Genomic DNA, 27947 nt, shown 5'->3' with positions numbered 1-27947 from the left:
ATGGATGTTTCCGTGTACAACTAGCTCTGGTATTGCCTACATCATATGTTGTATACCTAGGTAGGTATTGTAGATATGTACGTAATCTATCTTGAAGAGCTCAGATTCAACATTAAGGCAATCCGTGTACTCCAATAAAAACTAAAAAAGTCCTCATCTTTGTAACTGCAGTCGCAGTCTCGGGCTATGTATGTATGTTGTATGCGATGCCCACTTTAACAGGTCCAAGGCTAGTGCTGACAGGGGAAAATCTTGACTTGACGTCTAGGGCTTTTTGGCCAGTAGAGATATTTTGTAATGAACACATAGAGGGCCAAAATGCAGATCATAGTATACAGGGTTATCTCCATATATTGGTGTTTCATGAATCTCAAGGTGGTGATGATCAGTCATAGTAGATCACGATGTGTCCGCACACATGTGTTAGCACTCTTTTTCAACGCCACCTGACCCCAGAAAGAAACAAGCTCGGTGGATATAACTTCGTATCTTCAAGGTCAAGTGGATATTGGAACTTGCGGCTGTTGTTGGAGTCCCTGGAAAAGGGGTTATTTTGATTCTGAATAGACGAAAACAAAGAAAAGTGTCATAAATGCATGGAAACCCCTTAAACCTCCTAATTGCCCTAAATCCTTTAAAATAACCTGTCGGATTCCAGGATTCCACTAGAGCTCTTAGCGGGGCCGATGATTCGTCCTGCAATGTGAAGAATCCAAATTTCCTGTGATTTCTACCCCGCCGGTCCGGAAAGGAAGTTTGTCCTCTTCTAAACCTCCAGTGCTCCCTTCTCCAACATAGGTAATGCCTCGAACGTCCAAATAAGCTCGATGAACGCCAAGGACCTCTTACCGGGTTACGAGCAGACCTTGCCCGTGCTGTCTCGGCCATCGGCTGCGGCTTGGGCGGCCGATCCGATCCACTCCCCCTATGCAGCTCCCATCCACTTCGATCCCAATATACGCCCTGTACAGACCGTGGCCTCAACTCCTCCAGCTCCTCCACCGCCGCGTCCTCCTCCCCCTACAGCTCCCAGTCGCAAGACAACCACCAGGGTACGCAAAACCCGCAAAAATGACAATGCATCTGCGGGGAAATCGACGTTATTTTGGGTCAACAGTGATCAACAAACTGCGGCGGCAGGCACAACGGATGAGACCCTAAAGCGGATTCGGTCCCATGTTATGTCCGAGCATAATCGCAAGAAGCGAATGGAGAGCACGGAACAGTACAATAAGAGCAAATGGAACCACTCGTCTTATCAGCCGCCGCCGACGACACCCGGGGCACTCGTACCTGCTGAGCCTCCCCGCCCGTCTATTAGCTCGTCCGCCAGCTTGTCCACCAGCCAAATCACAGATGAACAAGAGCTAGAACAGGTTGAGGAGGTTGTCACATCAACGGCTGTGGGATACCCTGCTACGCAAACTGCATCATGGGATGACTGTAGCTTTGATGGGACGATGGCCTACCCCGCTAGACCATCTGCATGGTCTTACGTGGGACAAGGAGCTAACGATCCTTTTAATACTGGACATACGCAGCTCACAGATAGAATGATGCGACACCTGCGAGTTTGTGAGTGTCCTCCTTTTTAAACCTGATCATTATATGGTGGAGCTTGTATACTAACGTGGATATAGTCCTCTGGGATCTGACACAAGAAGCGCATCCATTGCAGACGCGGTATAAGCCTAAGCTGCAGGCGCATTGGGCGTCCTTGATCCAGCGCGACCCGGCTATTCTCCATGCTACAATTTGTATGGCTACGTCCAATGACGCTATGCGTGCAGGCGAGCTACCCATTCGAGATCCAAAGCAAAAGCGGAGTCAGTTGGTGATCGATACGTTCCATCACCGTGGTGAGACTATTCGGCTGGTCAATGAGGGCCTGTCAGACCCCGTCAAGGCTTCCAGTGATGTTTTGATTGCTGCAGTTTCTACCTTATTGACAATTGAAGTGAGTATATTCCAGGAATTAGGTTTGCGATCATTGAAGCTTACACCTGATTGTAGATTGCGTCGGGGAATCCCGATTATCTCAAAATACACCTGGCAGGTTTGCGACAGATGATCGCACTGCGAAAGAACTTTGACGATGTTCCCTCAGACGTGCGGTTCCAGATCTCATGGTCGGTATACCCCTTCATAATTGGATGCAAAGCTTGCTAACCTCGCAATCAGGACTGATATTCGAGTTGCTTGCATGGCCCACGCCAAACCTATATTCCCCTTTGTCCGCTACACCCGCCCGGCGCGGTTATCTCTCATCCCACCCAACGACGACGTAGCATTACTTTCCACTCGCCTCTTCCCTCTACTCAAAATACCCGGCATATTCGGCGAAGCCATGCCGCAAATCGTATATGATCTCCTCGAACTATCCTGGTATGCAGAATGGATCAAAGGCAACACTGGGTACAAAGAGTTCAACGAGGAGACCGAGGACTATTTCAACACCGAAGTGCTACACGTAGAATACCAACTACACACAGATCGATACACAGCAACAGGCCAGGTAAAGGGTGACAATTCCATCGAGGGCTGCACCCGTCTCGCTTTACTGCTATTCCACAACAGCGCCATCTGGAACTTCTATCCAATGATCGGCCAGTTGCTGCCCAAGCCGATCCAGGCTCTGCGCACTGCCCTCGAGGCGACCATCCCATCAGGCTTATTCGCGCTCTGTCGCGACCTGCTCCTCTGGCAGCTGTTCATGGGCGCGGCTTGCAGTCTAACCCTGCCGTCCGAGCGGGCCTTCTTCGTATCTGAACTGGCCAATGCTGCGCGGCTGCAGGGACTCCACTCGTGGCAGGAGGCACGCGCAATTTTGCTGGGCTTTTTCTATGTTGATCGCATTCACCTGCCTATGCTTCGTCAGATTTGGGATGAGTGTCATTTCCAGGTAGATGAACCACCGGCAGAATGAACTTGGCTACTTGGCTCTGCCGTAATAGATCTAGCTTCCTCAAAGCTGGTTATATACAACCGCTCCTTCTCGTATATTCTCAGGTTTCAGACTTGCCGTCTCGCTACCCAGCCCATGAGTGAAGATATAGTGTACATAGTTGTATTTCCAATGATTGACGACTCCTCTCCAAACAGCCATACGGCCTACCCACCTAACGGACCACTCCTGCAAGTGAATGCACTTGCTATTTGCAGCGTGTTGCTATCCAATTACTCAGACCAACATAAAATAACTATGCCGTCCTTCCAAACAGCCAAGATACCAAGCCCCCCTGACAAGAACAACTCAACACCGAGGCCAAGCACACCATCCCGACCAAACCCGACGCATACTTCATATTCTCGGCATGCAACGCCCATCAGTCCACAAAGATAAGCCCGGCATCCCGATTTCCGAACCATCTCCGGCCGTCTTCGCGCTACGACGAAGCTGATACGCTGTAGAAGCCCCCGCCGAGCTTGTACCGATTTTCAGCCGGACGGCTTTGGCTCGGCATTGCGCGTTTTTTGATAGATGTCGCAACTTCAGCTTGCTTGGCCTTTCTGGCTTACTCGGTTGTCCGGTTTTCTTTTTTTTTCAGAGTATATTTTGCTATCTCTTTACTTTTCCCTTGTCGATTGAACTGGATATACACATACTTTCGGAAGGAAGTATGTCGGGGATGTGATAACATCTGTTTTACAACGTGAAGTATAAAGTCTTCGCAATCCACAGTTCTTGGCTTGTCAGTCACCCTGTCAGCTCTGCAGCTCTACAGGTTTCAGACAGACCGAGAAAATACCGACGTGATCTCACCCATCTCCACTATCGGGTGTCTTGATTCCGTGGCTGGTCCAGGGTCTAGGTATATTAGGTAGGCTCTGCTGGTTCTGAGAAAGACTCATTCGGGGGTATATTTACTACTCCTCTGCCCCCTATTACTTGTTCTTCCTTCTGAAACAAGCTCTTTTTTTTGGCTAATATAAGACATTCGGACTTTGTCTTTCACTTCTTACCTTCACTGGATAACTGTCATTTCATGCATCACTATGCTATACATGGCTTGTTGGCCTTCAGACGAGGTCAGAGTGCTTGACTAGTCATGCATATGCTTGGATGATGCGATGACAGGTGCCAGTGCAGAGATATTGTTGTGATGGATGCATTGCGTCCATGGATGGCGTTCGTACTCGCAACAATGACTTAATTGACTCGCATGCATGGCTGCATAAGATGATTGGGTTGCTCGAAGATTCTCCATGGTAACAACAGCACTGCAACACCGGAGAAGTGCGAGCACAAGGTGGGAGTTCGACTGGACCTCCACAGCCCGAGGACAACAGTCTACAAGATGAAACAGGAGGTGGAAAGAACACATTATGGAGAATGTTTGATGAATTAATTACTGAGTCACAGAAACTCGCAGGTAAGGAGACTAAATACAGCAAGGAAAAAAAAGGAAAAACCAGAGAGCACAACAGATCGCCCGAGTGCTCTCCGAGAAATTACAACCAGCATCAACCGACATTATGGAAGAGATGACTGGCGGATATTTTGCAACTGCGCTTGGACATGATGTTCCGTATTGATCATCTGTCCATAGCAACAGTCACAGACTAACAGACAGACCTCCGAACCGCAACCCAACCGACGACGAACGAACGTGTCGGTGAGCACAAAACGAGGACGAATTCAGTCTATCTGCAGCCTATACATACAAGACTGGGTACTGGGTATCGAAAACATTACAAGCAGGCACTCCGCATCCCCGTCTCTTTTCCAATAAGAAAAAAGGAAGAAAGAATCGCTTATGCGAGCTCACGGTCAGTCTTAGTACGGCGGACACGGCCGGTGGGGGACCAAGGGAAGTGAGCGACGGGGATGATGAAGAAGCTGTTGCTAGTATCGGCGATACCAGCGAGGGCATTGTACCAGGCAGCGAAAGCAGCCAGGAAACCGAACAGACCACCGGCCTTCTGGACGTTGGCGTTAGGGTGGCCGTCAGGACCGCGCTGCAGGTAGGCAACACCAAGCAGGAGGAAGGTCAGATCCAGGGTGAAGAAGAGCATGAAGAAGGCGACGGTGGACTTGAGGGTGCAGAACAACATGATGGTGGTGAAAATAAACCAGCCCTGTGGAGACATTGTCAGCTGGATGAACTCTTGCGGATTGTCCATCTTGTGGAAAGAAAAAGATGCAAGGACTTACCATCAGGAAAAGACCCATGGAGTTATAGAATTGGGAAGGATCACTGCTGGACTCGCCGAGAGCATCACCAATCTGGAACCCACCGGGGGTCAAGACGATAGCGAACGCGATCCAGAAACCACCGTAGGAGGAGAGAGCAGTAGCACCAAAAGTGTTACCGACAGCCATTTCCCTATTAAAAAAAAAAAAAAAAAAGCGCGTGTTAGCCGCAGGACGTTGTGAAACCCACAGGGCCGCGGAAGTTACGGATACATACCACATGCCGGCAAGCAGCTGAACGAGACCACCGTAACCGAAAGCAAGGCCAACAACAATGTTGGGGTGGGCGATATCCAGGGTACCCATGTTGACGGCACTCAGGACGAAAGTGGTAAGGGCGAAAGCGCTCAGGCCCAGAGGAGCGGGATTGGCGAACTTGCGACCCTCGACGGACTTGTACAGACCGGGCTGGAACTCACCACCGAAGGGGGGAGGGATGCTTCGGCGGTGTTGACGTGGGCGAGAGGTCCGTAGCCGAAGCGCGCGGCGGCGCGTGCTACCTGGTGCTCTTCGGCGGACATCTGGGGCTGCATGGGAGCGCCGTTGTCACCGTTCTGGGGAGAGGGAGTGGGACCCACGTCCTTCTCCATCTGGGCGTGGTCGGCGTTATTGATTGCTTCAGTGGCAGACATGATGGGATCTAATCGTTAAAATGAGGAAGGTAAGAAAAGAATAATAAAAGGTAGAGGTAAGAGGTAAAAGGTAAAAGGTAAAGCCTATAACACAGTTATAGGGATAATCGAAAAGATTTCAAATCAAGCACAGCTTGGGCGAGAGAGATGGGAGAACAGGGATGGGGGAAAAGGAAGCTATTATACTCCCAACATTGACAGCTGTGAAGGCTTGAAAATTGGATTGGGGAAAGTGTGGAAACTTACGTATTCGGTCGGTATTATATATTACATATACCAATGATGTGCAGACCCGTTCCCACAGTCAAGTCTCGAAGTCTCCAATAATATAAAGTGGGGAGAAAAGGAGAAAAGAGATATCGGGGGAAATGCTCAGTAAATATACGAATATCCGGTTTTTAGACTTGCATGAAATTTACTAAATTGTTTCACAGGTAGAAAATTAGAAAATTTAGGGGAAAAAGAAAGAGAGAAAAAAAAAAAAAAAAAAAAAAAAAAAGGCCCCTAGAACGAAGGTCAAATTAGCCATGCAGGGACGGCACGGAGGAATGGGGGACCGTCTTGGTAATAAGGATGAAGGGAACTTAGCCTGGGGAAGAAAGTGGAGAGCCCTGGAGAGACGGGGGAAGGATACGATTGGTAGGGAATTGGAGAATAATCATTATAACTCTATTAGCTGGCTTTAACTTGCTTTACTTGCTTAACTTAATGCATAAATACTAAGGCTGCATGTACATTGGGTGTATAATATTGTATAATATTGTATAATCCAGAATTGCTTTCAAGTTGAATTCTCTCAATGCTTATCTATACTCCATAGATCTTCATAGTTAGCCCCTACAGCATACAGAAATTTATGAGTTTAGGAGACATTAAGATTTCCATGATCATCGAGTCCACTTTATTCCAGTACTCCGTACATCGTGCATATGCACGTACTTTAGCGCAATGGAACTTGCCCAGGTAGAACTTGAGAACTTGGTTGGGGGGGTCCGGTGGTAAATCCCGGTATTCAGTACACCGGGCCGAGACTGCGTCACGACCTCGGTCTAACTGTGGTATTTTGCCTCATTCCAGTTGTTGCCCAGTAACGGATTATGAAATGGTTCAGTCACCCGGGGTAGAGATTCAATGTGCCAGAAAAGAAAGAGAGTACTTTTGTACTGTAATCTAAATTGTAGTACGGAGGACATATGTAGGGCGGGAGTTTTTAGGCTGATATATCCGGGCAGAATTACGCACCAATGAATTCATACTGGGATCAAACTCCATTTATTCCCATTTCATACATATGTGCAAGGATTACAATTCCCTGCGTGCGTTATTATTGTTTTCTTCCGTGATATTCATATTCTCCCCCAGTTAGCGCAAGTCTCACACACAATCCCCCTTTTGCCCCTTTTTTCAGACCGGACACGAAGCACGGATACACTAACCATGCACCTACCACACATCAAACCCACTGCGACGTACCAGACAACCGCGTGGAGGCCGTTTAGGTCCAAGTTTAGGCCATTTGCGTTTCAAGCCTCGGGGAAACGGGAACAAAATGTCATATCCAGACAGATCTGCGAAAAAAAAAAAAAAGACGGTAGAATGGCGGCACACTGCCGCGAACCAGTTTAACCCGTCTTGCCGTGTTCTCTCCGTTCTCTCAAATGGGCCATCAGTCCGGGGGGAACCTGGATCGGCGCACGAGGCCCGGACCTGGTTTCTTTTTTCTTTATTTTTCTCTCGTAACCGCGTGATGTGTGAGAAGCGACTCCGGAGAGATGCAAGCGTGTCAAGCTTCGTCTCCACAGGTGGCTCTGCGATAGGATTTACAACTAACGCTAACGGCAGACATGGTGGAACCCTGGATGTCTGTGGACATCTCTGTTCCAATCATTTGTGCCTACTTTGGACGGAGGTTCCGTACTGGCTTGAGATTCGGGCCAGGGCAGAGATTCCGTTCGAATTTGGACTAATGTGTATAATTTAGCCTTGATGTCGTGGCAACAAGGTAGCCTTGCGACAGCGACAAGGTTCTTTGTTCTTGAGACCTCTGAAATAACATTATGCAAGATCCCGTCAGGACGGCATGTCTTCGTACAGAGTACGGAGTACATCGTATACAGTTGTGCAGCAATAATAGGTCCACTTATGTAGTGTGACAATCATCCGATGTCTTGCTAAGCTCTCGTAGCCCTAACTACAATATACGGAGTGCGCGAAGGATTCTCCCCAGATTGTACAATATTGCACTGAAAATACCCGAGCAATAGCTTGGGTTGGTGGCGCCCGCCAAGTAGCAATAATAAACAATATACCTAGGCACACGCCACAGAGTGCCTGGAGGTGAATATTCTGTCCTCTCGGGCCATGTGGCCTTTTTAACTTCCCCTTAAAATCCTTAACCCATTAAAGAGTTTTATACGGAGTTTATTCTTATCTCCATGTCAATTTAGCCTGTTTTATTTATTCCATTTACGACACATGCATAGGACATGGAAAAGCAATCTAACAGAATAAGGAATTACCGCTAATCAATTTCCTTTTGATCCATTTTTGCGATCCAGACCTGAACCGAGCGCAAACTCTGCTCTATCAAAGGTGGCACCATACAGGCATACTCCATACCTAGATATTGTATATATTGGATTGACAGTCCATAATTGCCCATCTCGACTCCTTCTCAACCAATGATAGCAATCTCGTCTACAACGCACGGATCAATAATTGCTGGCATTGGATGTGCCAATTCCCAGATCAGCTCCCTTCCCCCGGATGTCCTGGGAACTTGGCGTTGCTCCCTGCTTAATATGGCGACATAGTGCGGGGATAGCTTTCTCAGCCCTGGTCGATCGTATACCTAACGAGCATCGTGCGTCATGCGATCTTACAATATATATATATAGCGCGGGATACGAAGTCTTGGAAACATAGTAGTGAGTCTTGGAACATCGTGCGTATGTACGAAGTACCCGACGATTTCGCGATTATTAAACTTGGCGAATTGGCACTTCTCTCCACATTCTGCTCATCTGATCCCAAAATTCAATACATACCCCAATACCCCATATACCCCATAGAATCCACGGTTAACCTTGGAACTCTACTACTCTTTCTACCCTCGGCTGTGTATTTTCGGTTCGGCGGAGCGGAACTTTTTTTTTTTTGCCAAGTCGGGGGCCACGTTTTTGTAAAACCGGGTCTCTGTATTGTGGGGGAACTCCCTTTTTTCGGTTTATCACAACTACCGAGTTCTGCTTATTGTACGGAGTAGATGCATATGCATCCCCCGGAGTTTCCCCGCTTTTCGATCTGAGATGAGCAGGGTCAATACCATGCTCGGGTTTCAAACGTCATGTGTGGAGCGATAGATCCTCATTGGGTCCGCGGGTGTTCACGGATTACTCAGACTCAATGCCCAGTCACTGGGGATGGGGATCACCGTTCTTTGTCTGGAGATCAAATTCCACACATCTTGCTCGAAGCAGGGAGCAGACCCGTAGGTAGCGCGGCTTTCGCGTTTAGCTGTGAGAACTCACATGTAAGAAATGGTTCTTGCGGCACTCGAGGAATGGAAGGGAGGTGACTGCCTCCGACTAGAGGCCTCATACTAAGCAACCCAAAGCAACGCTAAACAGTAGATACCAGATTCTCTCGTCACCGGCACAGCCTGAAGTGAACTTACAAAGATGTTTAAGCGCCAATTATACATACATCGTATATTCCAGGGCTGTTCTAAACATGTATATCTCTATATACATCCAATCTATACAAACATCGCTAAGCAATCAGACACCAAACCCAACCCCAAATCAAGCCGCAGCCTCAATAGACTTCTGGAACTCAGCACTGAACGCATAGTCAATGTATCCCTTGGGATCCTTGGGAACATAGAAAGTATCCCGATCATAAGGCACGAACGGAATCCCCTTCTGAACCCGGAACGGCAAATCCGGGTTCGAGATAAACGGCCGCCCAATACCAACAATAGCATCATACTCCGCATACTTAACATCAGCCGCCTGAAGCGCCGAATCAGCCACATACCCCCCAGCAACGATAACCGGCGAAGCCTTCCCATAAGCCTTCAAGAAGAAATCCAAGTCATCATCCGCCTCAACCTCAGCATTCCCCGCAATCCTCGACTCAACCAAATGCACATACGCAAGTCCCATCTCCGCCATGCGCTCCGCCAGATACTCAAACTGCGGCTTCGGCTCCTCCATCCGCATCCCCTGGAACGTACTCCAAGGACTAAACCGAATCCCCGTCCGATCAGCCCCAACAGCCTCAACAACAGCCCGCGAAACCTCAACCGCGAACCTCGCCCGGCCCTCAACACTCCCACCCCACGCATCATCGCGCGCATTGCACGTATCCTGCGTAAACTGATCAATCAAATACCCATTAGCAGCGTGGATCTCGACGCCATCAAAGCCCGCCGCAACGGCGTTCCGCGCCGCCTGCGCATAGTCCGCGATCCACTCGTGGATCTCGGATTCCGTCAGCGCGCGCGGTACGGGTGCGTCTGCGCTCGCGGGCGTCGCACTGCTAGATACGAGATCGAAGCCGGAGGCTTGGAGGAGTTCGACGCTGGCGACTCGGCCTAGCGCCCACAGCTGCAGGTAGATGTAGCTGCCCTTGGCGTGCACGGCGTCGGTTACTTCTTTCCAGGCGGCGATCTGGGCGTCGTTGTAGATGCCCGGTACGTTGGGGTATCCGCCCGCGCGGGCGGAGATGAAGGTTGCTTCGGTTATTAGGAGCGTGCCGGGGACGGAGGCGCGCTGGGCGTAGTAGTCTTTCACGATGGGGAGGGGGGGTGTGGTTGTCGTCGGCGCGGAAGCGGGTCATTGGGGCCATGGCGATGCGGTTGGAGAGCTCGGCGCGGCCGACGCGGAGGGGGGTGAAGAGTTTGGTCATTTTGGTTTTATTTTATGTATAGGGTTTGATGGTTTCAATTGGTTCAAGGGGGTTTTAGAATACATTTGGAGTGAGTGGCTATGGCTTTTATATATTCGCAGTATCTGCTTGGTTCCTAGAACTTCGAAGGTGCTCCACATGGATTAACAAGCAGCGGAGTTAAGATGGTTCCCGAGATAATCATGCTTTTAGAGTACTCCGTACTCCGCATGAGACCGAGTGCAAATTTCTTTAGTCGCCGAGAGGAGCGAGTAACGATTCTGATTTGCTGGCGGTTGGCCCACTCCAGCCCTGACTCGGGGGAATTAATAATACGAAATGGCCGCCAAGGTCTATTGGCCACTCCGAAGGTTCGTGGATAATGTATGTTGGGGATTCGTGACGTTTCTTTGACATTCAATAGTAGCTGAAAGTAACATGAGCTACATATGTACTTAAGCATGGGACTTGTACAGGTGAAAACATCGCCAAACGCCATCTTCTGGCCCAGCCATAGACTATAATAATCATCGCAAACACTGTTCCTGGTATCATAACGAATTGTAGAAGAATGCAGAACAAAAAAAGTAAACATCATCGCTCCAGGCGACCAACAGTAGCTTCGAGCTGGGCATTGAACGTCCGGATTTGATTCAAGAGACCGCCTTGTGCTCCAGGGACTCGAGAACTCACGTCGGCAACGGTGCGAAGCATATATTCAAGATCTGTAGAAGGATCCGCAGAAGCAGACCGTTGCTTGTTACGGTCGAGGGCCAATTCAAGGCTGTGGAGGGAATTGCTGATCGCGGATCGTGACTAGGGACTATTGTTAGTGATGTTTTGGCCAGGGATAATATGGAAAGATCTCACCGATTTGGCCTTCTCCCCTTCGATATGTCTGCTGCGCACTGCATCCATCTGCAAAGCTATGTTCTCGCGTTCTCGACGGACCCGGTATAGATGATTCCGAAGATCCATCATCTCCCGCTTGGCCTTCTTCAATTGCACGCCAAGCACAAAATTGCTATCGAGTATCCCGCTTAGATCCATGAGCCGGCTCTCAAGCTCCGAGCCAAATACTTCAACCGCTTTTCTCTTGCGGGACCACTCGGCACGTCGCGTAGCATTCGCCTCGTTCGCTATCCCGTCCTTGAGTGTATTGAGTGTCTTCTCCAGAGTCTCGCGGCAGATCTGGCTCAATACATCGGCCGGGTTGACACCGCCCCGGTTGGGTATCTTGGCCCTCTGGTGCGTAGTGAGTTCATCGGCGGATTCTTCTTCGTCGCCAGACCCGTCGGCCGTAGATGTTGCGCCACCTAAAGAATTGACATTCGCGAGACGGTAAACGGTGACCGGGACTGTCTCTCCACGAGGCTCTCGAGTCTTGCGACGAGACTGTTCTTGCGTAGCCTCAGGCTCGGGTTGGTGTTCTGACCCAGGTTCAGGCTCGGGATTCACTGCGCGCTTAGCCTTCTTGCCAGCTCTGCCGCGCTGTGGCTTGGGTGCTGCGGATTCCGCTTCAGACTCCGGCTGCTCTTCTGCGACAGGCTCAGGCTCAGGCTCAATTGCACGATTGGCCTTCTTTCCATGCCTGCCACGCTGGGGTTTGGATACTGTGGATTCTACTTCGGGTTCGGGCTGATCTTCTGTCTCGGGCTCGGGCTCAGGTTCGATGGCATGTCTAGTATTTTTCCCGGGCCTGCCACGAGGCTTAGGTACCACAGATTCTGCCTCTGGTTCAGACTGGTCTGCTGTTGCAGGTTCAGGCTCGGGCTCCGGTTCGGTTTCGGCTGCACGCTTCGCTTTCTTTCCAGGTCTGCCACGCTGTGGCTTGGGAATTGCAGATTCTGTCTCTGGTTCTGCTTGGTCTGCTACCACAGGCTCAAGCTCGAGTTCAGGCTCCACTGCGAGTTTCGCTTTCTTCCCGGGTCTGCCACGTGGCTTGGGCACTGCAGGTTCCACCACAGTTTCCAGCTGGTGATCATTTTGTGACGTTTGCTTGTGAACCAGATGTGGGCCCGAAGAGGACTCCGCGAAATCTGATGTAGCCTCGGGTGAAATCTGCTCAGTCTCGATAGCTTCAATGGCCTTCTTGTTAAGCGAGGGCCTCCCACGAGCCCGTTTGGTCTTGGGGGCTTCCTCAACTTGGGCTGCCGCGGGCTCATCTTGTGCCTCACTCGCAGGTTCCTGCACAGCGGCTTCCACATGAAGTTCCGCAGTGGTGTTTGCTGTAGGTTGATGCCGCGGGCGACCGCGAGGCTTTTTCTTCGTAGAAGGCCCTTGAGACGTCCGGTTGTCTTGCGCTAGTGCATCATCTTTGGATGGCGGAACATCCTCAGTCATATCGACATCATCAGTAGTCGGCGCATGGCTAGCTTCAAGAGCCTCGGCGGAGGTACCACGTGGTGATAAGGCTTTTGTGGCAGATATATCTCTCTGAACTGGAGAAGCGGTTTCTGTGTTCTTGTTTATTTGGATTCGCTCTTCAGGCCGTGGTGGTGACCGAGTGTTATGTCCGTTCTCGTGTAGTTGCTCTGCGTTTTCAGGCTGTTCGACCCCGGCCTGAGCTTCAGGTGACGAAAGTAGCGCTTGGGATCCTTCGTCTACCGGAGGCTCCGTATGGACAGGCACTAGAGATGTGCCTTGAGCTAGTGGCTCTTCGGCTGTTGATGTTGTTGGTTCCACGCCGTTGGTCCCCTCTTCTATCGGTTGTTGATCTTGGACTGAGGTTTCCGGAATTGGTGAGGTGTGAGGCTGTGAGGATTCATTGTTCGTTATTTCTGATACTGGAGGTGTACCTGTATTCGGCGATGCCTGGATGTGGCTTGTTTGAGACTCTGTGCTACCTGCACTATGCTCAACGGGGCGTGTATCGCCATTCTCAGGTCGCCTACCATTCCGACGAGAAGGAGTATTCTCTGTTACATCAGGAGAACCTGAAGAAGCATTAGCACGCATTCTAGGCGTAGAACGCCAACCCGGTCCATAACATACTGATCTTTCTCCTCTTGTTGCTTCGCGTTTGTTCGGCTCTATCATCGGAAGAAGGTATTTCATATGTCGAGGGCCTTTCTGGGAGCTTGTTGCGTGCACTTCCCGGTGTGCGCTCAATTGCCCGTGCTTGCGATCCTGGTTGCGATACCTTTAACGGTCGTGGTGTTGTATTCGGCGCGGTCTGTGTTCGCGGCGGATTCTGAGCCTCAGGGATAGTCGCAAGTGGTGCGGGCGCTGGCAATCCGAGCGCTGGACTACCAAATGAGAACCCAAAATCAACTTCTTTTGCTTTGCGCGTCCTGTACCAGCAAAGTCAGTGTCTATGTTATGGTTTCGCGGGGTATAGGCAAGGCGCGTACCCAGCTCCACGCTGCCGCATCAGCTGCCGCTCCTCTCGCGCTGTCAATTGTTAGCAATCACACCCACACATAAAGATACACAACATGATAGCACATACAGGCTTCCATTTTGGAGGAACGGCGTCGAAAAGACGCGTCGTGTTGATGGTTGAGGAGTAAAGGCGAGCGGTCGGAGCCAAGATGATCGGAGCCGATCCATTTTTGTGCCGATTTCTCCGCGCTCTCAACTTTCAACACTCCAGCTGTTGCACATTCTTGATTATTCTCAAATTGGTATTTCCAAATGGGTTGGTTCTGGGGTGACAAAAATGATACGGTCCAAAAGCTCGACCCGGGGCTTCGTGACTATCTCGAACAGGAGAAGCCCGATAAATATGTGCCTGGACCCAATGTGAAGCCCTCAACGCCCTCGACGCCCGCGCAATCGCCTGAACCGTCTGATCCCTCGAAACCCAAAGTTCCTGCAGCTTCACTCTACCCAGATGGCCGTTATGCGGATCTATGGAAAACCTACAAGCCACCTGTGGAGCTTGACGAGCAATCCGGAGTCCGCGGGGCGTCACGAGTGATTGAAAAATACAAGGAGCGCGGGGACACAGTGCAGCGAGCAGCAATGGAGAACTGTGCCTTGGAACATGAAGCCTTGACATACTGTTTCAAGACCGGCAATTGGCGCAAGCAAATTGAAGCCCGGCTGACCATGTGCTCGGCGGAGAATGGCACCTTTTCGCGATGCTTTATGACCCAGACTGTGAGTGGCCACAATGTATGGCTTTCTCGATCATGCCAATTCTAATTCGTTCCCGTTAAACAGAAATTCCTCCAAGCTCTCGGTTACGCAGCTAGCTTCGAATACGATGCCGAGAAAGAGGAGCGCATTCAGATGCATGCCGACAAACTCTACCACCAGATGCTAGACTACGAGAAGCGAGTTGAGGAGGCAAAGGCCGCTGGAACTGAGCCACCGCCTCTCGCATCGCTTTTCAACCCAGAGAAGCCATCGAAAACCCCGGAAGTTGGCCTTGAGATCCCTGGAGGAGAGGCAATCCCGGAAGAGCTCAAACCGTCGAAGCCATTACAGAAGCTCACGCCACATGAGCGAGAGTTGGAGATCCGCGCACACTATGCGCAGCGGGAACAGCACAAGTTGTATGCGCAGGAGGCTGCGCCCTTCATGAAGACTCATGACGACGCTCGACAGAAGCGACAGGAAAAAGCTGTGAGCTGGTTTGGAGAGACTATCGGCAAGTGGCTATCGTAAGGGACTCTGGATTCTTGTATCTACATATGTACTATTTGCTTTGAATGGCGACTGGAGAGGCGTTGGGGTTTCTTTAAGTTACATCTGTATAGCTGTTTTCCCATAGTACTCCATAGAGAGTAATATTTACACCTGAGTGTAGTCTTTGGAATCATTTCGGTTTTAGCTGCCTCTATCTGTCCTAATTTTCTAAAATCCATCTGCCCAAGTGCTTCTCTAGTGCTTACCTCTAGGGCTGGGTATGACCTCGGATAGAGATTGAAATCAAAACAAGAACATCTCTACTATAAACAGCCGATATAATCTAAAAGATGTAGAATGCTATACATATTATACATGTAGAAATATATAATTTAAGATATAATAACCAAGAATGTCAATCTTGCCAATACAAAGCCCTCCCGTGGCCTATCTAATCGTCGGTCGCGTCCGCGCAAACAACTCGAAGCATCATCGGAGAATCACGACTCTCTCTTTTCCCTTACTCACTCTCTCCCCAACTGTCGCACCTTTTTATCTTCCATTGCTATTTGAATTACATTTCCCCATCTTTTCAGCCCGGGAAAATAACCGAATTCTCTCCAATTCAATCCGTTACCCCAGATATCACCTGGCAGAAACAGATACCTGGTTGATCATTGGACTCGGAAAGTCTCTATTCTCTCTCCAGGCCATATTTCCCTACTCGAAGCCGGTGGCGCTTAACAAGCTGAGCTGCGGCGTTCGCCATGAAGGCCACCCCGTTGCTCATCTCATGGCATAATGACAATGCCCCTATCTACTCGGTGCATTTCGACCCCAATGGCAAGGGCCGATTAGCTACTGCTGGAAAGTAGGTTGTGTCTGTCCTCTTAGGGTGTTGAGCGATTTTACTGACTGCTTCCTCTTCAGTGATAACAACGTCCGAGTATGAACCCGTCCTCCGCCGCCCTTCGCACACCTTGATCTGACATGTTCTACAGCTCTGGAAAGTCGAGTCTACTGGGGAAGAAAGAAAGGTCACTTATCTGAGTACTCTGATTAAGCATACGCAAGCCGTCAATGTGGTCCGCTTCAGCCCAAAAGGTATGTTCTTCCGTAGGACACCATATGACTGCAAGCCTGACGGATGTAGGTGAGATGCTGGCATCTGCCGGAGATGATGGAAATGTCCTACTCTGGGTACCGTCGGAGATACAGACACAAGCTGGGCTGGGTGAAGATCGCTCGGATGATAAAGAGACCTGGCGAGTGAAGCACATGTGTCGCTCGTCCGGCGCCGAGATCTACGACCTGGCCTGGTCTCCCGATGGTGTTTTTATCATTACAGGCAGCATGGACAACATCGCACGGATTTACAATGCCCAAACTGGTTAGTTACCCTCGGGCAATCTTCATATATCTCGATAAACTGACCGAATCCTACAGGGCAAATGGTACGACAGATTGCCGAGCATTCTCACTATGTCCAAGGCGTAGCATGGGACCCGCTCAACGAGTTTGTTGCGACTCAATCGTCCGACCGATCCGTTCATATTTATACTTTGAAGACCAAGGACGGACAATTCACATTGACACCACATGGGAAGGTGCTCAAGATGGATCTCCCTGCCAAACGTATCGCATCTGGCAGTCCTGCGCCTCCAGATGTACCTAGCCGGTCTCAACAAAGCACTGGAAATTCCATTGCTATTGCCTCGCCTGCTCCCTCGACTCCAGGGACGCCAATGGCTTCCAACCTCCCCATGGATCCTCCTCCAGTCTCACACAGTCGGCGCTCTTCGTTCGGCTCGTCTCCTTCGATACGACGGTCTGCATCTCCTGCTCCGTCCCTCCCGTTGCCCGCCGTTAAGCCATTGGAGGCCTCATCACCAAGTTTCGGTGGGCTGGGTGTCAAGAACGCCAGCATCTACGCCAACGAGACGTTTACTTCTTTCTTTAGGCGACTGACTTTTGCTCCTGACGGAAGTCTGCTGTTCACACCAGCTGGTCAATTCAAAACCAGTCACGTATCAGCCACGGATTCTGCAAAGACAACAGACGAGATTATCAACACGGTTTACGTCTACACTCGGGCTGGTTTCAACAAACCCCCGATCTCTCATCTTCCGGGGCACAAGAAGCCCTCTGTAGCTGTCAAATGTTCCCCGGTCTTTTACACGTTGAAACAGGGAACCCAGCCTGCGAAAAACATTACCCTTGACACGTCTTCAGGCGAGGAGACGTTCTCATCTCTCCCAGACGCCGTGGTATCGGAAAACCCATCTTTCACCAGCCAACCCCACATGGTCCCTCCATCATCAACAACCGCCGAGCCATCAAAGCTTCAGCCATCCACAAAACCTGCCGATGACGGCAGCAATGAAGCAAGCCAGAGCTCAGCACCTGTATTTGCACTTCCTTATCGCATTGTATATGCTGTTGCCACTCAAGATGCTGTTTTGGTATATGACACGCAACAACAAACCCCGCTATGCATTGTTAGCAATTTACATTTCGCTACTTTTACTGACTTGACCTGGTAAGTACTGTTTCAATCATTGGTACCAGCGTACTGCTTTCTAATGCACAACAGGTCCGCCGATGGGTTAACATTGATCATGAGTTCCTCTGATGGCTTCTGCTCTACACTCTCGTTCGCACCTGGAGAGCTGGGCCAACCCTACACAGGAGCAACCTCTGTAGCTCACAACGCAGCAAACCCAAGCACCCCTGCGACGAATGTCACACCTCTGCTGACACCAACGCACTCCGCGTCTCCACATGTGCCACCTCCAGTCAAGACGGGCCATACGTCCTCAAATAGCACGGGTCCCGTGCCACCAGCTAGTCCCGCGCGGTCCAACTCCGCCTGCTCAGTCGCGACTTCCACCCAGCCAACCCCTGCAGCAGTTGTGAATAACCCTACTCCCACACTAGGGACTGTCCCGTCGGTGACAGCAACACATTCTGCGCAGCCACCGACACTCCCGCTGACAACCCCACCACAAACGCCTATCTCAGGCGTTCCGCAGAACGGGTCCACTACGACCGGCGGTAGTGTGCTGGGCAAGCGCGATGTAAGGCCTGCAAGTGAGTCTGAAAAAGAAGGGGGCAAGGAAGAACCAAATAGTGCATCGCAGCAGCCGCCGAAGAGACGCCGTGTGGCACCTACTCTTATCTCGGCGGGTACTGATAGTTCTTCATCGAAGGATAACAAGTCCTAAGCTGGGAGTATGTGGGCTTTTCCCGTCTTGACTCCTTTCTCGGCCTCGGTATGCACCTGCAAGGCATGAAATGACCAATTTGCTTTGGCAGCTGTCGCTTCTTATGATTCATGTTCTTTTTTCTTCTAATCATTGCTATCATTTCTCATGCTATATCCTCTTCGTATCTTATGTTCTGTATTTGCACTATCTTTGTTTTTCGATCTTTTTCAACAATCGGGTTTATGGTTGATGGAGTTGTGAGAGCCAATCTACCTTCTTGCTCATGTTTGCTGATCCCCTTGATCTATGCATGAATCGTGGCATGAGAATAAAGAATGAAAATGTATTATCTTTACCTTCTGAGTAGACGATTGGGGAAGTCCTTTACAACAACGCTCTCGGAATATAAAAGCCACTCTAAAGAATCTACGGCAATACCAAAAATAAGACTGCTTAATACATATCAGTCATTGCGCTATTGAAAGCTATACTGCATGTCTGGCTGTCCCTCGCCCCTCGCATATCAGACAAACCTATACCATAAGTCATATCCCTTCATGATCCGTCTTGCATCATACATGACAACAGTCCGCATGATAGTAAGAATAGTAGCCAACCACAACAAACCTGAGCGTGAGTAAGTCATTCAGCCCTCTCCCCATTCGACGTGACACTCGACAGTTCACCCAAAACATCTAAAAGCGAGCAATCAGGCGGCAACACCGATCTCGCCTCTGTAGCACGAGTGCTAGTTGTCACGGTGGTGACATGGAGCGTTTTCCCAAGCTCAGACTTCTCAAACCGAGAAGCAACGGGCGCAACAGCCAACTCATTTGCCCAGCGAAACAGCGCCTCGTCACTACGAGAACCACCAGCTGCAAATATGAAACTGGGATACTTGATATTGGGGAGATGGTCTAGAATATAGGTGGCGACTCTCCCATTTCCAAGAGCAGCGTGCGGCGGTTCAACCTTCACAGATGCTGCCTCGCGGACGACATGGAAATCCGCACGCCCGCGGGCACCGTTGATTTGATCGGCTAGCTCGGAGGCCTGGCGAGCGGCTACTTCGCGGTCAACTGCGCCGTCGTAGTGAAACGTTAGCGAGCAGCGGCGTTCCTTGATTCGGCTCCCTTCTATTCGCTCGTGGGAATACTTCATCATCTTTTTAATACCGGAGTGCCATTTCAGGGCGCTTTCTGGCACGAATGGAACCCATGAATCTGATCCGGGTTCTTGTAGGAAACATCCATTCTCGGCGATGAAACCGAGCTCACAGGGCAGCCTTTCGAGTGCTTCTTGGATCTGCTCGGTGCTCCGATTGCTGGTTATGTATAAGGTATTCTTGGGGTCGTTTACGAGTGTTCGTAGAGATTCGCAGGCTTTAGATGAGGGGAGAGACTCTTCTACGCCGAAAGCTGGACCGAAGATTGCGCTGTCTTCCAAAAAGAACATCCGTGCCCTGGCGGCGCCGTATGACCTTTTCAAGTCGGTAAGTGAAAGCGGAGAGAGGTGGCTTGTCTGATGGATTTGCATTTCGTGGGCTTTAGTGAGAGCCTCTTGTAACCCCGTGTGCCATTTGATAGCAGTGTAGGGAGATTTGCAACCCAGCAGGAAATCCCAGTTGAGTTTCTGCTCCGCCGGTGACATCTCGAGTGCGGACTTGATCGCATCAGCACATTGTCTGTAGTTCCACGGATTGACAAGGAGCCTATGACCACGAAAGATAGACGCACTGCCCACAAACTCGCTAAGAATCAAGGATCCATGCTGGTGAGAGCTAAGCTGTCCATCTTGGCAGTGGATAAAATCATGGCTGGACAGGTTCCACCCCTCACGCAGATTGGTGGCCATGAAGATATGTGCAACACTTAAGAGGGCGATAAATTGGAAGTGGCTGATGTCTTGCTGGACCAGTACCAAGGGCTGGTGGGTGATGGTTGAATGTGTTGCATTGATCCTCATTGCGATTTTTGAGATCTGTGCCTCCAGCTCGGGATTCTCAGATGCAGATGACATTACTTGGACTAAAACCACCTATACAAAACAAATTAGTAGTCCTCACATGCAATAAGATAAATTCGCCGGCTTACTTGCTCTCTCCATGCTGGATAGCTGTTGAGAAACAGCTCATATGCCAAAAGCTTCTGCTTAATCCCCCCAGGTGCATCAAATCGGTCCCGCGCTACAATGAGAGATTGCCCTTTGTACCTATGGCTGATGCTGTGTATCCAGCCCTTGACCTCGGTGGATTGGCGTAACGTATAAAGTGACGAAGGGTCAATTCCCAATGGAGAATTCACAACACTAACGTACCGATGGTTGAGGTGAACTTGATTGGCAGAGACCTCCAGCCTCCTCAGCCGGCTGCAGGAGTGAAGAAAGTGATTGCAGTATTCGTCTGTCTGGAATCCAATCAGATCGGCTCCCAGAAGCCCATCCAACAGTTCTTCACGTGGAGTCAAGCAGCGGAAGATTTCGGAGGAAGGAAACGGAGTATGCAAGAAAAATCCAATCTCGGCTTGTGGTAAACCTTCCCTCAGAAGGCCAGGAAGAAGCAGAAGGTGATAATCATGAACCCATATTCGATCACCTGGTTTCCAGTGCTTGATGATTGTTTCTGCAAATGCCTTGTTCAGCTTGAGGTATTGGACCCAAGAGTAACCGTCGTACTCAGTATGCCGAGGGCTTTCTTGCATTTGATAATGGAAGGCTGGCCAAAGCACCGCGCGACAGAAATGGGTGTAATGGCCCTCAAACTCGTTGTCACTAACAAACACAGTCAATGAATCATACACATCCTGGAGGGTCTCAGCAATGTCCGTCCTGGTAGAATCTGCCAATGAGTCGGTAGGCATGCCTAGAGTCCCCACCCAAGTCTTGTCCTTGAGCAAGCTCGACTTTTCAGCAGCGTGGATGGCATTTTGTAGACCTCCATGGCCTTGTTCAGCAGCCTTTACGACCCAGTCAGCATTGGAGAGCGAGACTCGTGTGCTACTGCAGTATTTCGTGTCCCATCGATCCTGTGATCCATCCAAAGATAATTCCCTTCTCGGTCCTTGGATTGGGCCTCGACTGCTCAGAATGGACGGTGTTGGAGGATCTGTTGCCTTGGACCGGGGCTGATGGAATCTCCGACTGTGTCCCCATGGAATGACACGGGGCTCGCTGGGGCCGTGCCACAATCGATCATTGGCAATCGGAATCTCATCTGCTGACCGCGAAGTATATCCTTTGAAGACAGTCTCGTCTTCTGTGGTGGCTCCCGGAGTTAGTGGGAGACAACTTGTGGGACGAGTTGGATGGTAGGTATCCGACAGGCGCCCAAGGATAGGTCCAGGACCATCGACGTTTGCATGGCTAGACGAGGACCCGTGCTGTCCCTGCTTGGGTTCCGTCACTTGGAAATCGATAGTATACGGGAGGAACCTGGTATACACCATGTCAGATTTGAGGAGTCTTGTAGGCGAGGGAGGAACTCACAAAGATGCGATGAAGACCGTCATTGGACTTAGTTGTAATCCAATGAAGTATTTGTGTTGTAAATAGCCAAGTGGTTTGATTCATAGTGCAGGTAAACCATCGGTGATTGAACGCTGAGGATGGAGGGGCTTGGACTGTTGAAGAGGAAGGAACGTCCAGCCTACTACAACTGCCAGATGTATCCCGCTCTGCTATCTAGGTATTGTAATGGTTTCTTTCTTTTTGTTGATTTGTCAAATAAAGTGAAGGACATATAACATAATGTAAAGAGTTGGTTGTGTACGCAAGATATATCTAGAAGATATGTTGCTCAAAACTTTTGATTGCGGAGTCTTTTCCATATTATTCAGTTCCGATATTTGATAGTTTATAACTGCTTAAATTGGCTACAATATCGAACTTGTTAATATGAGCTGCTAGTAGATGTTGATTCGAGGCTGGTGTTTAACTACGCCAAACTGCATACATGTATCATCAACCTCCTTTCAGTGGCCGAAACATTTGATATACAACATGTGATATCGAAAAGGTTTTAGTAGGTCAAGTAAGGCCATATTTCGGTATTTATCCCAATCTATAGAATGAGTCTATATATCAAAACAGGGTTATCTACGTCCCCCGAGGGTCATCATAGTAAAGTCAGCCCTACTCCTTAGGTATAGATAAGGAATAAACCAAAAACAAAAACATGTGCACAGACTATTAGCGACAAGGACACGTGATATAGACTTAAGTCAGTTATTTTCCAGAGTACCTTCTTGCAAGCTTTTTGTCTAGGCCATCTGTTCCCTGTTAGTTCAACAGTCCATAGCAAGACGCACGGATATCTGAGCACTCGCTCCAACGACTTAGGTCCGAACGGGCAATTAGACGACCTGAGCCCTCATATCCAACGAATGGGCTGGTGAGATGCGGAAGAACTCCCAAGACCCAAGAGCTTGCGACAGCGATAGAGCTAGTGGATTAGCGCATGACGTTTCGGCCCACACTAGCCAACGCTATTCTCCCGTACATCCGTCAGTGGTCATTCTCGCGTTAAACAAAAAGGCCGCATGGAGTAAGACGTCTAAGCATGTCAACGTAAGGCCAAGCTTAAGAAGTCAGCTGCACGACGAGCCACCTATGCGGCGTGCGTGTCCTCCCTTCTTGGCTAGGGACGACACGCCCGCCACGTCAGTTTGAGGATCACATTATTATCGTTGTGTATTATCGTTGTGTCACAGGATTTGACAGTTTTTCGAGAGATGCGGAGGGATGCGGTATTGAATGGGCAACGACGCGTGGAAACCAGATGCGCGGACTGGGCATCGGCTCATGCATCCACGGGAATGAAGCATGGTGCATATAGCCTTGGCACCTTGCAAAGACAGGGCCAAGCTCATGGGATACGCCGACAGTCTCGCTAGATAGGCCTTGTCTTAGTTTAATATATCATTCAAGCAATAAAGTCAAGAGAGCCAGGAGAGACATGAGGTCTTGGCACTTGGCGTCCGGGGGTAATTGGCTCGCTCGGTTCATTGAACCCGAATTGCTTTAGCTTTACTCGTAGAAGTTCTGCACATCTCCCTTGGGCATGTACCAATCCCATGGCAAGAATTATTGCCAGTACGAGTGCCTTGCGTGTTGTGTACGAATCGCCTTTTGCTTGATTCTAGGTATGTTGTACTAACTGTTATGATTACCGTCAATTACCACCGAGGAGAGAAAATAACATACATTGTTATTTAAAAAGAAAGTCCAATAAAATAACAGGGATCACCGCAAAAATATCTGGTACTTGTAAAATGACCCAGTTTTTTGTGAAATTGATGCTCGCGCCATCCGAGTTAAGCACCAGGACACTTTTTCTCGGCATCGAATAGGGAAAATCAGATCAGTAGGAAAAAAGAACATTTTGATACGGATTGTTCAACTACTTATGTGATCACAATGAACTTCGCACAGCCACTCAACATAGCCTCGGAATATTACTAGGGTCAAACGCGGCTCAGAAGATGAAACGACGGATCGGTTTCCCCAGAGAGAACGCCTGGTCAAATTTCCCGAGTCATCCGATGTAATAGATTTCAGGGCTGAATCTCGGCCCCGGGAGCTTGTGGATTTTTTTTTAAAAAAAAGAAAAAGAAAAAACATTATCCAAAGGTTGTCCGCATCATTGACACCTGGGCATACCACAGCCAACGTATTCCTAACTAGATCCTAATATTCTACATATCCATGTACGTATAGTTGCACCCAAACATGACTGATAATGCCATTGAGCCTGCTAGGCAAGTATTTGGATAGCCTACCCAAGTAGAGCAGCTTTCCCAACCCCTGATTCATATTGATGTCCGCTCATTGGATACGATGTAGATCGACAGTTGCCTGACTGAAAAGGGAAAAAGATGCTTCCACAATTGGAACCTCACTACGAAGTACGGCGTATACGGAGTATTTTCCAGGGTCTTCTTTTAGGTGATCTGATTGGCGATGGAGGGCGAGTTCCTGCGGGTTGTATGTTGTAGTATTGTACGGACTAGCCCTAATGATCCGCACTATAATGTATTTTAACACGGGATCGAATCTCACATTCACATTCCCCATCGAAGTAAGACGATAAAGTATCCCAAGAATTAGGATCTCACGTTGCATACATTCATACCAAGAGAAAAGATAAAGATGCCTTGGAAGGACCCCTTCATAGTCTAAACCTCATCGGGTTGGAAGCACCGCCTCAAAGCGGCTTAGAGGGTGTGGTCCCCCGATCGGGTGAAATGCCAAGACGGACGCTTGCGCGTCTCCAGCCTTTCAGTGGAAAAGCGGACAGAACAGTCGAGCTTTCGTACCTTGGCCGCGCGTTGGCCCTACAACCCACGCTTTTTGATATTTCTTTTTCCCTTTCTCTTTCTCTTTTTTTATTTTTTATTTTTTATTTTTTATTTTTTATTTTTCTCCCTTTCCTTTTTTTCTTGACGTCTTGATTTTAGCTTGTTGATTCCCTACGGGGTACGGCATATATAGTACATTTGATGTACAAGATTGTATACTCTTTAGGAGTATACCTAGGTAACGGAACAAGCCGACCAAGAGCTTTGATCATCGCCTTATAAACTCTCAAGGGTATTTGATCTTCGTTGTTGTACCCAACCTTGATTATTATATTGACGATAACCATGGAAGGATTAATAACTGCCTGATGATCTACGTTAACGTATAGGTAAAGTAGTCATATCGGTCAACTCATATGTAGTACATACATACTAGATATGTTGTATGTACTTTGGATATACCTGAAAGTTCGAGATAATATCAAAGTAGGTGAGTATAAAAACAAAAAAAGGATATAGAAGCCAAAGTATATGCCAAGAAACTAGCAACGATCCATGAAAATCTGGATGTGGACGTTACGTGTTCACGGGAGCCAAAAATACGCAAATTACGGAAATTACGGGGAAAAAGGGTCTTTTTTCTTGGCTCTTTTTGGTTTTTGCACACGCGGCTTGGCCGCGGGGCCCGTGATTGGGGCCAGATGCTGACGACGCTCGTAATACTGCGTACACTCCGTACTCTTGTCCTCTCCCTCCCTCTCTCTCATCCAAGGGCCTTTCTTTCTTTTTTCCCTTCTTGACTCTCCAATAAGAGAGTGATCGTCAAGTGCTACGTCAACTCGAGCGAGGTAGTCCCTTCTTTTACTACTCGTCTCTGACATCCCTTTCTTACCATCCTCTTACCCCCCGACCCTGGGTCAAATTGGACCTCCTTCGCCCAAACTCGATCGTTCACCCATTCCGAGCCATCCTGGATCTCAATATTCATCGTCTTGGAAGTCTGCCGTGACTTCCTCATCGACTATGGCGGACGGCAGACAACGGGCTACCCAGCCTGCCCCAAACGGCTACGACGCCTCCTCCCTAACCCACGAATTCGAGCAGCTTATGCGCACCAAACGACTTAACCGACTTCATGAACCTTCTCGCTCGCGTACTCACTCCCCATCGCCGTCTCCGATGTCCAGTTCAGCACTTCCTCCGCCGCCTACGCGAGCTCCGCCACCACCTCCCTCGTTGGGCACTCCTGCCGCCGCTCCCTCTCCCAAGCCATCCACAACCTCACCAGCACTACGCGGTCTTCCTATCATGCCATCCCCTCCCCAGGATGCAGCTTCGCTCAAGTTTTATAATTTATTGAAGGGATTATCAGTCACACCGACCAAGTACGAAAACCCTGGTCTATTGGATGAGGCCTTGTGTGTTATCCCGCTCGATCGCCTGTATTCCGAGGCCGAGGAAGAGTCTCAAATTATGCAGGCCCAGGCTGCCAGTGTGGGAGGCAAGCCGGAATGGGGCTACCAAGATTGTGTGATCCGAGCATTGTTAAAGTATGTTGGAATCCCTAGATGGTCTAGACCCGTTGCGCCCTTGCTAACATATCTATCTTCATCCAGATGGTTCAAGGGGTCATTCTTCCAATTTGTTAATAACCCTCCATGCTCGAAATGCCTAATGCCCACGATCGCCCAAGGCATGACGCCTCCGACCCCCGATGAGACCGCCCGTGGCGCAACCCGAGTTGAGTTGTACCGTTGTTCCGATACTAATTGCACCGCCCACGAGCGATTCCCGCGGTATTCCGATGTGTGGCAATTGCTGCAATCTCGACGTGGCAGAGTTGGCGAATGGGCCAACTGCTTTAGCATGTTCTGCCGCGCAGTCGGAGCCCGTGTCCGTTGGGTCTGGAATTCCGAGGATTATGTCTGGACCGAAGTGTACTCGGAACACCAGCGACGATGGGTCCACGTTGATTCTTGCGAGGGCGCCTGGGATCAGCCTCGCCTGTACACCGAAGGATGGCAACGCAAGATCTCTTACTGTGTGGCCTTTTCCATCGACGGTGCGACCGATGTCACGCGCCGCTATGTTCGCAATTTCTCCCGACACGGAAGCCCTCGCACTCGCGCCCCCGAAGAAGTTGTTCTGTGGTCGATTCATGAAATCCGACGCAAGCGTCGCGAAAACATGTCCAAGACCGACCAACGTCGCCTGATCAAGGAGGATGAGCGTGAAGAGAAGGAGCTCCGATGCTACATGGCATCGGCTCTGGCAGCGGAGATTAACAACATGCTCCCACAGGGACTTGCCGGTCGCCGCGAGGACCAGAAACACCCAGGTGCTCGCCAGGAGGCCTCGACCGAATGGCTTGCCGCACGAGGCCATGGTAACTCAGGACCCGACCGTTCCCGTGAAGGACGGTAAGATTACTGCTGGTAATCTGGCATCATATCACCCCCTTGGCTTCTGAAATTTCACATCAGCCACACCACTCATCGAACGATTGTGCGACCTGGATATTCAATATTCCGCAGCCCTCTTTCTCGCATCGGAGCACTGGCCGGGCGCAGCGACGTTCGAGAGACCTTTAGGTAACATTGGTTCCGACTATTGACCAAAGCCACTGCGGTCGCGCTGGATAACTTCGAGCCGCTGGCATCCCTTTTCTGGCGTCAGAATCAGAAGACAGCCATGCTATCTTGACATAAGATTCAAGCATGTGCGACCGCAGACTTGGACAAGAAGGCTCCCGGGCCTGCCTGTCTACAATGGCTGGCGATGTTGACCAATTGTTCCTCTGATCATCGATCATACAATTTCTCTCCGCTCGAATCACGACATCTACGTGATAATTTCCATTTCCTTACTCTCTGAGATACCACATCCGGAGTCTGATTTTTTTTTTTTCCCGACCATCTTGCACTTAATATGGGTCACAACCAGGGTTTTGGCTTTATAGTTTTGCACGGCGCCCATGGTGACAACGATTATCTTCCATCTCCTTTCCCAGTCTTTATCTCTAATATCTTTTGGATATGCCCGACGACACATTTACGAGTCATGGTTGCAGCCATTTTTGCAGCCATTTTTTTTCTATGCTTACTTTTGCATGTCCTGGCAGGATCGCCAGTTCGATCTTTTTCCTTATATACCTGGC

At 49.6% G+C, this 27947-nt stretch overlaps 9 protein-coding genes across 9 annotated transcripts; 4 read left to right on the top strand and 5 right to left on the bottom strand.

Moving 5' to 3' along the window:
• Window positions 1–827: 827 nt before the first annotated feature.
• N7489_006267 (uncharacterized protein) lies at window positions 828–2926 on the top strand (the record flags this gene model as incomplete). Its single annotated transcript, XM_056712017.1, has 4 exons — window positions 828–1575; window positions 1641–1957; window positions 2014–2129; window positions 2182–2926. 4 exons carry the CDS (start codon window positions 828–830, stop codon window positions 2924–2926), a joined length of 1926 nt encoding a protein of 641 aa, XP_056565732.1.
• Window positions 2927–4755: 1829 nt separating this feature from the next.
• On the bottom strand, window positions 4756–5826 carry N7489_006266 (acetate uptake transporter family protein; the record flags this gene model as incomplete). Its single annotated transcript, XM_056712016.1, is given in 4 exon segments — window positions 4756–5079; window positions 5156–5327; window positions 5412–5602; window positions 5614–5826. 4 exon segments carry the CDS (start codon window positions 5824–5826, stop codon window positions 4756–4758), a joined length of 900 nt encoding a protein of 299 aa, XP_056565731.1.
• Window positions 5827–9629: 3803 nt separating this feature from the next.
• On the bottom strand, window positions 9630–10737 carry N7489_006265 (alkene reductase; the record flags this gene model as incomplete). Its single annotated transcript, XM_056712015.1, has 2 exons — window positions 9630–10564; window positions 10623–10737. The coding sequence occupies 2 exons, from the start codon at window positions 10735–10737 to the stop codon at window positions 9630–9632; spliced, it is 1050 nt and encodes a 349-aa protein (XP_056565730.1).
• Window positions 10738–11310: 573 nt separating this feature from the next.
• N7489_006264 (uncharacterized protein) lies at window positions 11311–14177 on the bottom strand (the record flags this gene model as incomplete). The annotated part of the gene is made up of 5 exons (XM_056712014.1): window positions 11311–11532; window positions 11587–13652; window positions 13711–14009; window positions 14070–14109; window positions 14168–14177. 5 exons carry the CDS (start codon window positions 14175–14177, stop codon window positions 11311–11313), a joined length of 2637 nt encoding a protein of 878 aa, XP_056565729.1.
• A 175-nt stretch (window positions 14178–14352) lies between these two features.
• On the top strand, window positions 14353–15330 carry N7489_006263 (uncharacterized protein; the record flags this gene model as incomplete). The annotated part of the gene is made up of 2 exons (XM_056712013.1): window positions 14353–14820; window positions 14884–15330. The coding sequence occupies 2 exons, from the start codon at window positions 14353–14355 to the stop codon at window positions 15328–15330; spliced, it is 915 nt and encodes a 304-aa protein (XP_056565728.1).
• Window positions 15331–16058: 728 nt separating this feature from the next.
• On the top strand, window positions 16059–18515 carry N7489_006262 (uncharacterized protein; the record flags this gene model as incomplete). The annotated part of the gene is made up of 6 exons (XM_056712012.1): window positions 16059–16162; window positions 16222–16237; window positions 16293–16395; window positions 16445–16681; window positions 16738–17830; window positions 17885–18515. The coding sequence occupies 6 exons, from the start codon at window positions 16059–16061 to the stop codon at window positions 18513–18515; spliced, it is 2184 nt and encodes a 727-aa protein (XP_056565727.1).
• A 624-nt stretch (window positions 18516–19139) lies between these two features.
• Window positions 19140–22003, bottom strand: N7489_006261 (trehalose-6-phosphate synthase; the record flags this gene model as incomplete). The annotated part of the gene is made up of 3 exons (XM_056712011.1): window positions 19140–20534; window positions 20591–21926; window positions 21981–22003. The coding sequence occupies 3 exons, from the start codon at window positions 22001–22003 to the stop codon at window positions 19140–19142; spliced, it is 2754 nt and encodes a 917-aa protein (XP_056565726.1).
• A 3404-nt stretch (window positions 22004–25407) lies between these two features.
• N7489_006260 (uncharacterized protein) lies at window positions 25408–25808 on the bottom strand (the record flags this gene model as incomplete). The annotated part of the gene is made up of 2 exons (XM_056712010.1): window positions 25408–25550; window positions 25694–25808. 2 exons carry the CDS (start codon window positions 25806–25808, stop codon window positions 25408–25410), a joined length of 258 nt encoding a protein of 85 aa, XP_056565725.1.
• A 5-nt stretch (window positions 25809–25813) lies between these two features.
• png1 (peptide-N4-(N-acetyl-beta-glucosaminyl)asparagine amidase) lies at window positions 25814–27214 on the top strand (the record flags this gene model as incomplete). The annotated part of the gene is made up of 2 exons (XM_056712009.1): window positions 25814–26340; window positions 26407–27214. The coding sequence occupies 2 exons, from the start codon at window positions 25814–25816 to the stop codon at window positions 27212–27214; spliced, it is 1335 nt and encodes a 444-aa protein (XP_056565724.1).
• Window positions 27215–27947: the final 733 nt, after the last annotated feature.

This window comes from Penicillium chrysogenum, assembly GCF_028827035.1.
Source record: "Penicillium chrysogenum strain IBT 35668 chromosome Unknown utg000004l_segment0_segment0, whole genome shotgun sequence".
NCBI lineage: Eukaryota > Fungi > Ascomycota > Eurotiomycetes > Eurotiales > Aspergillaceae > Penicillium > Penicillium chrysogenum.
Note: the sequence above shows the minus strand (reverse complement) of the source record. Positions and strands in the feature narration are given on the sequence as shown.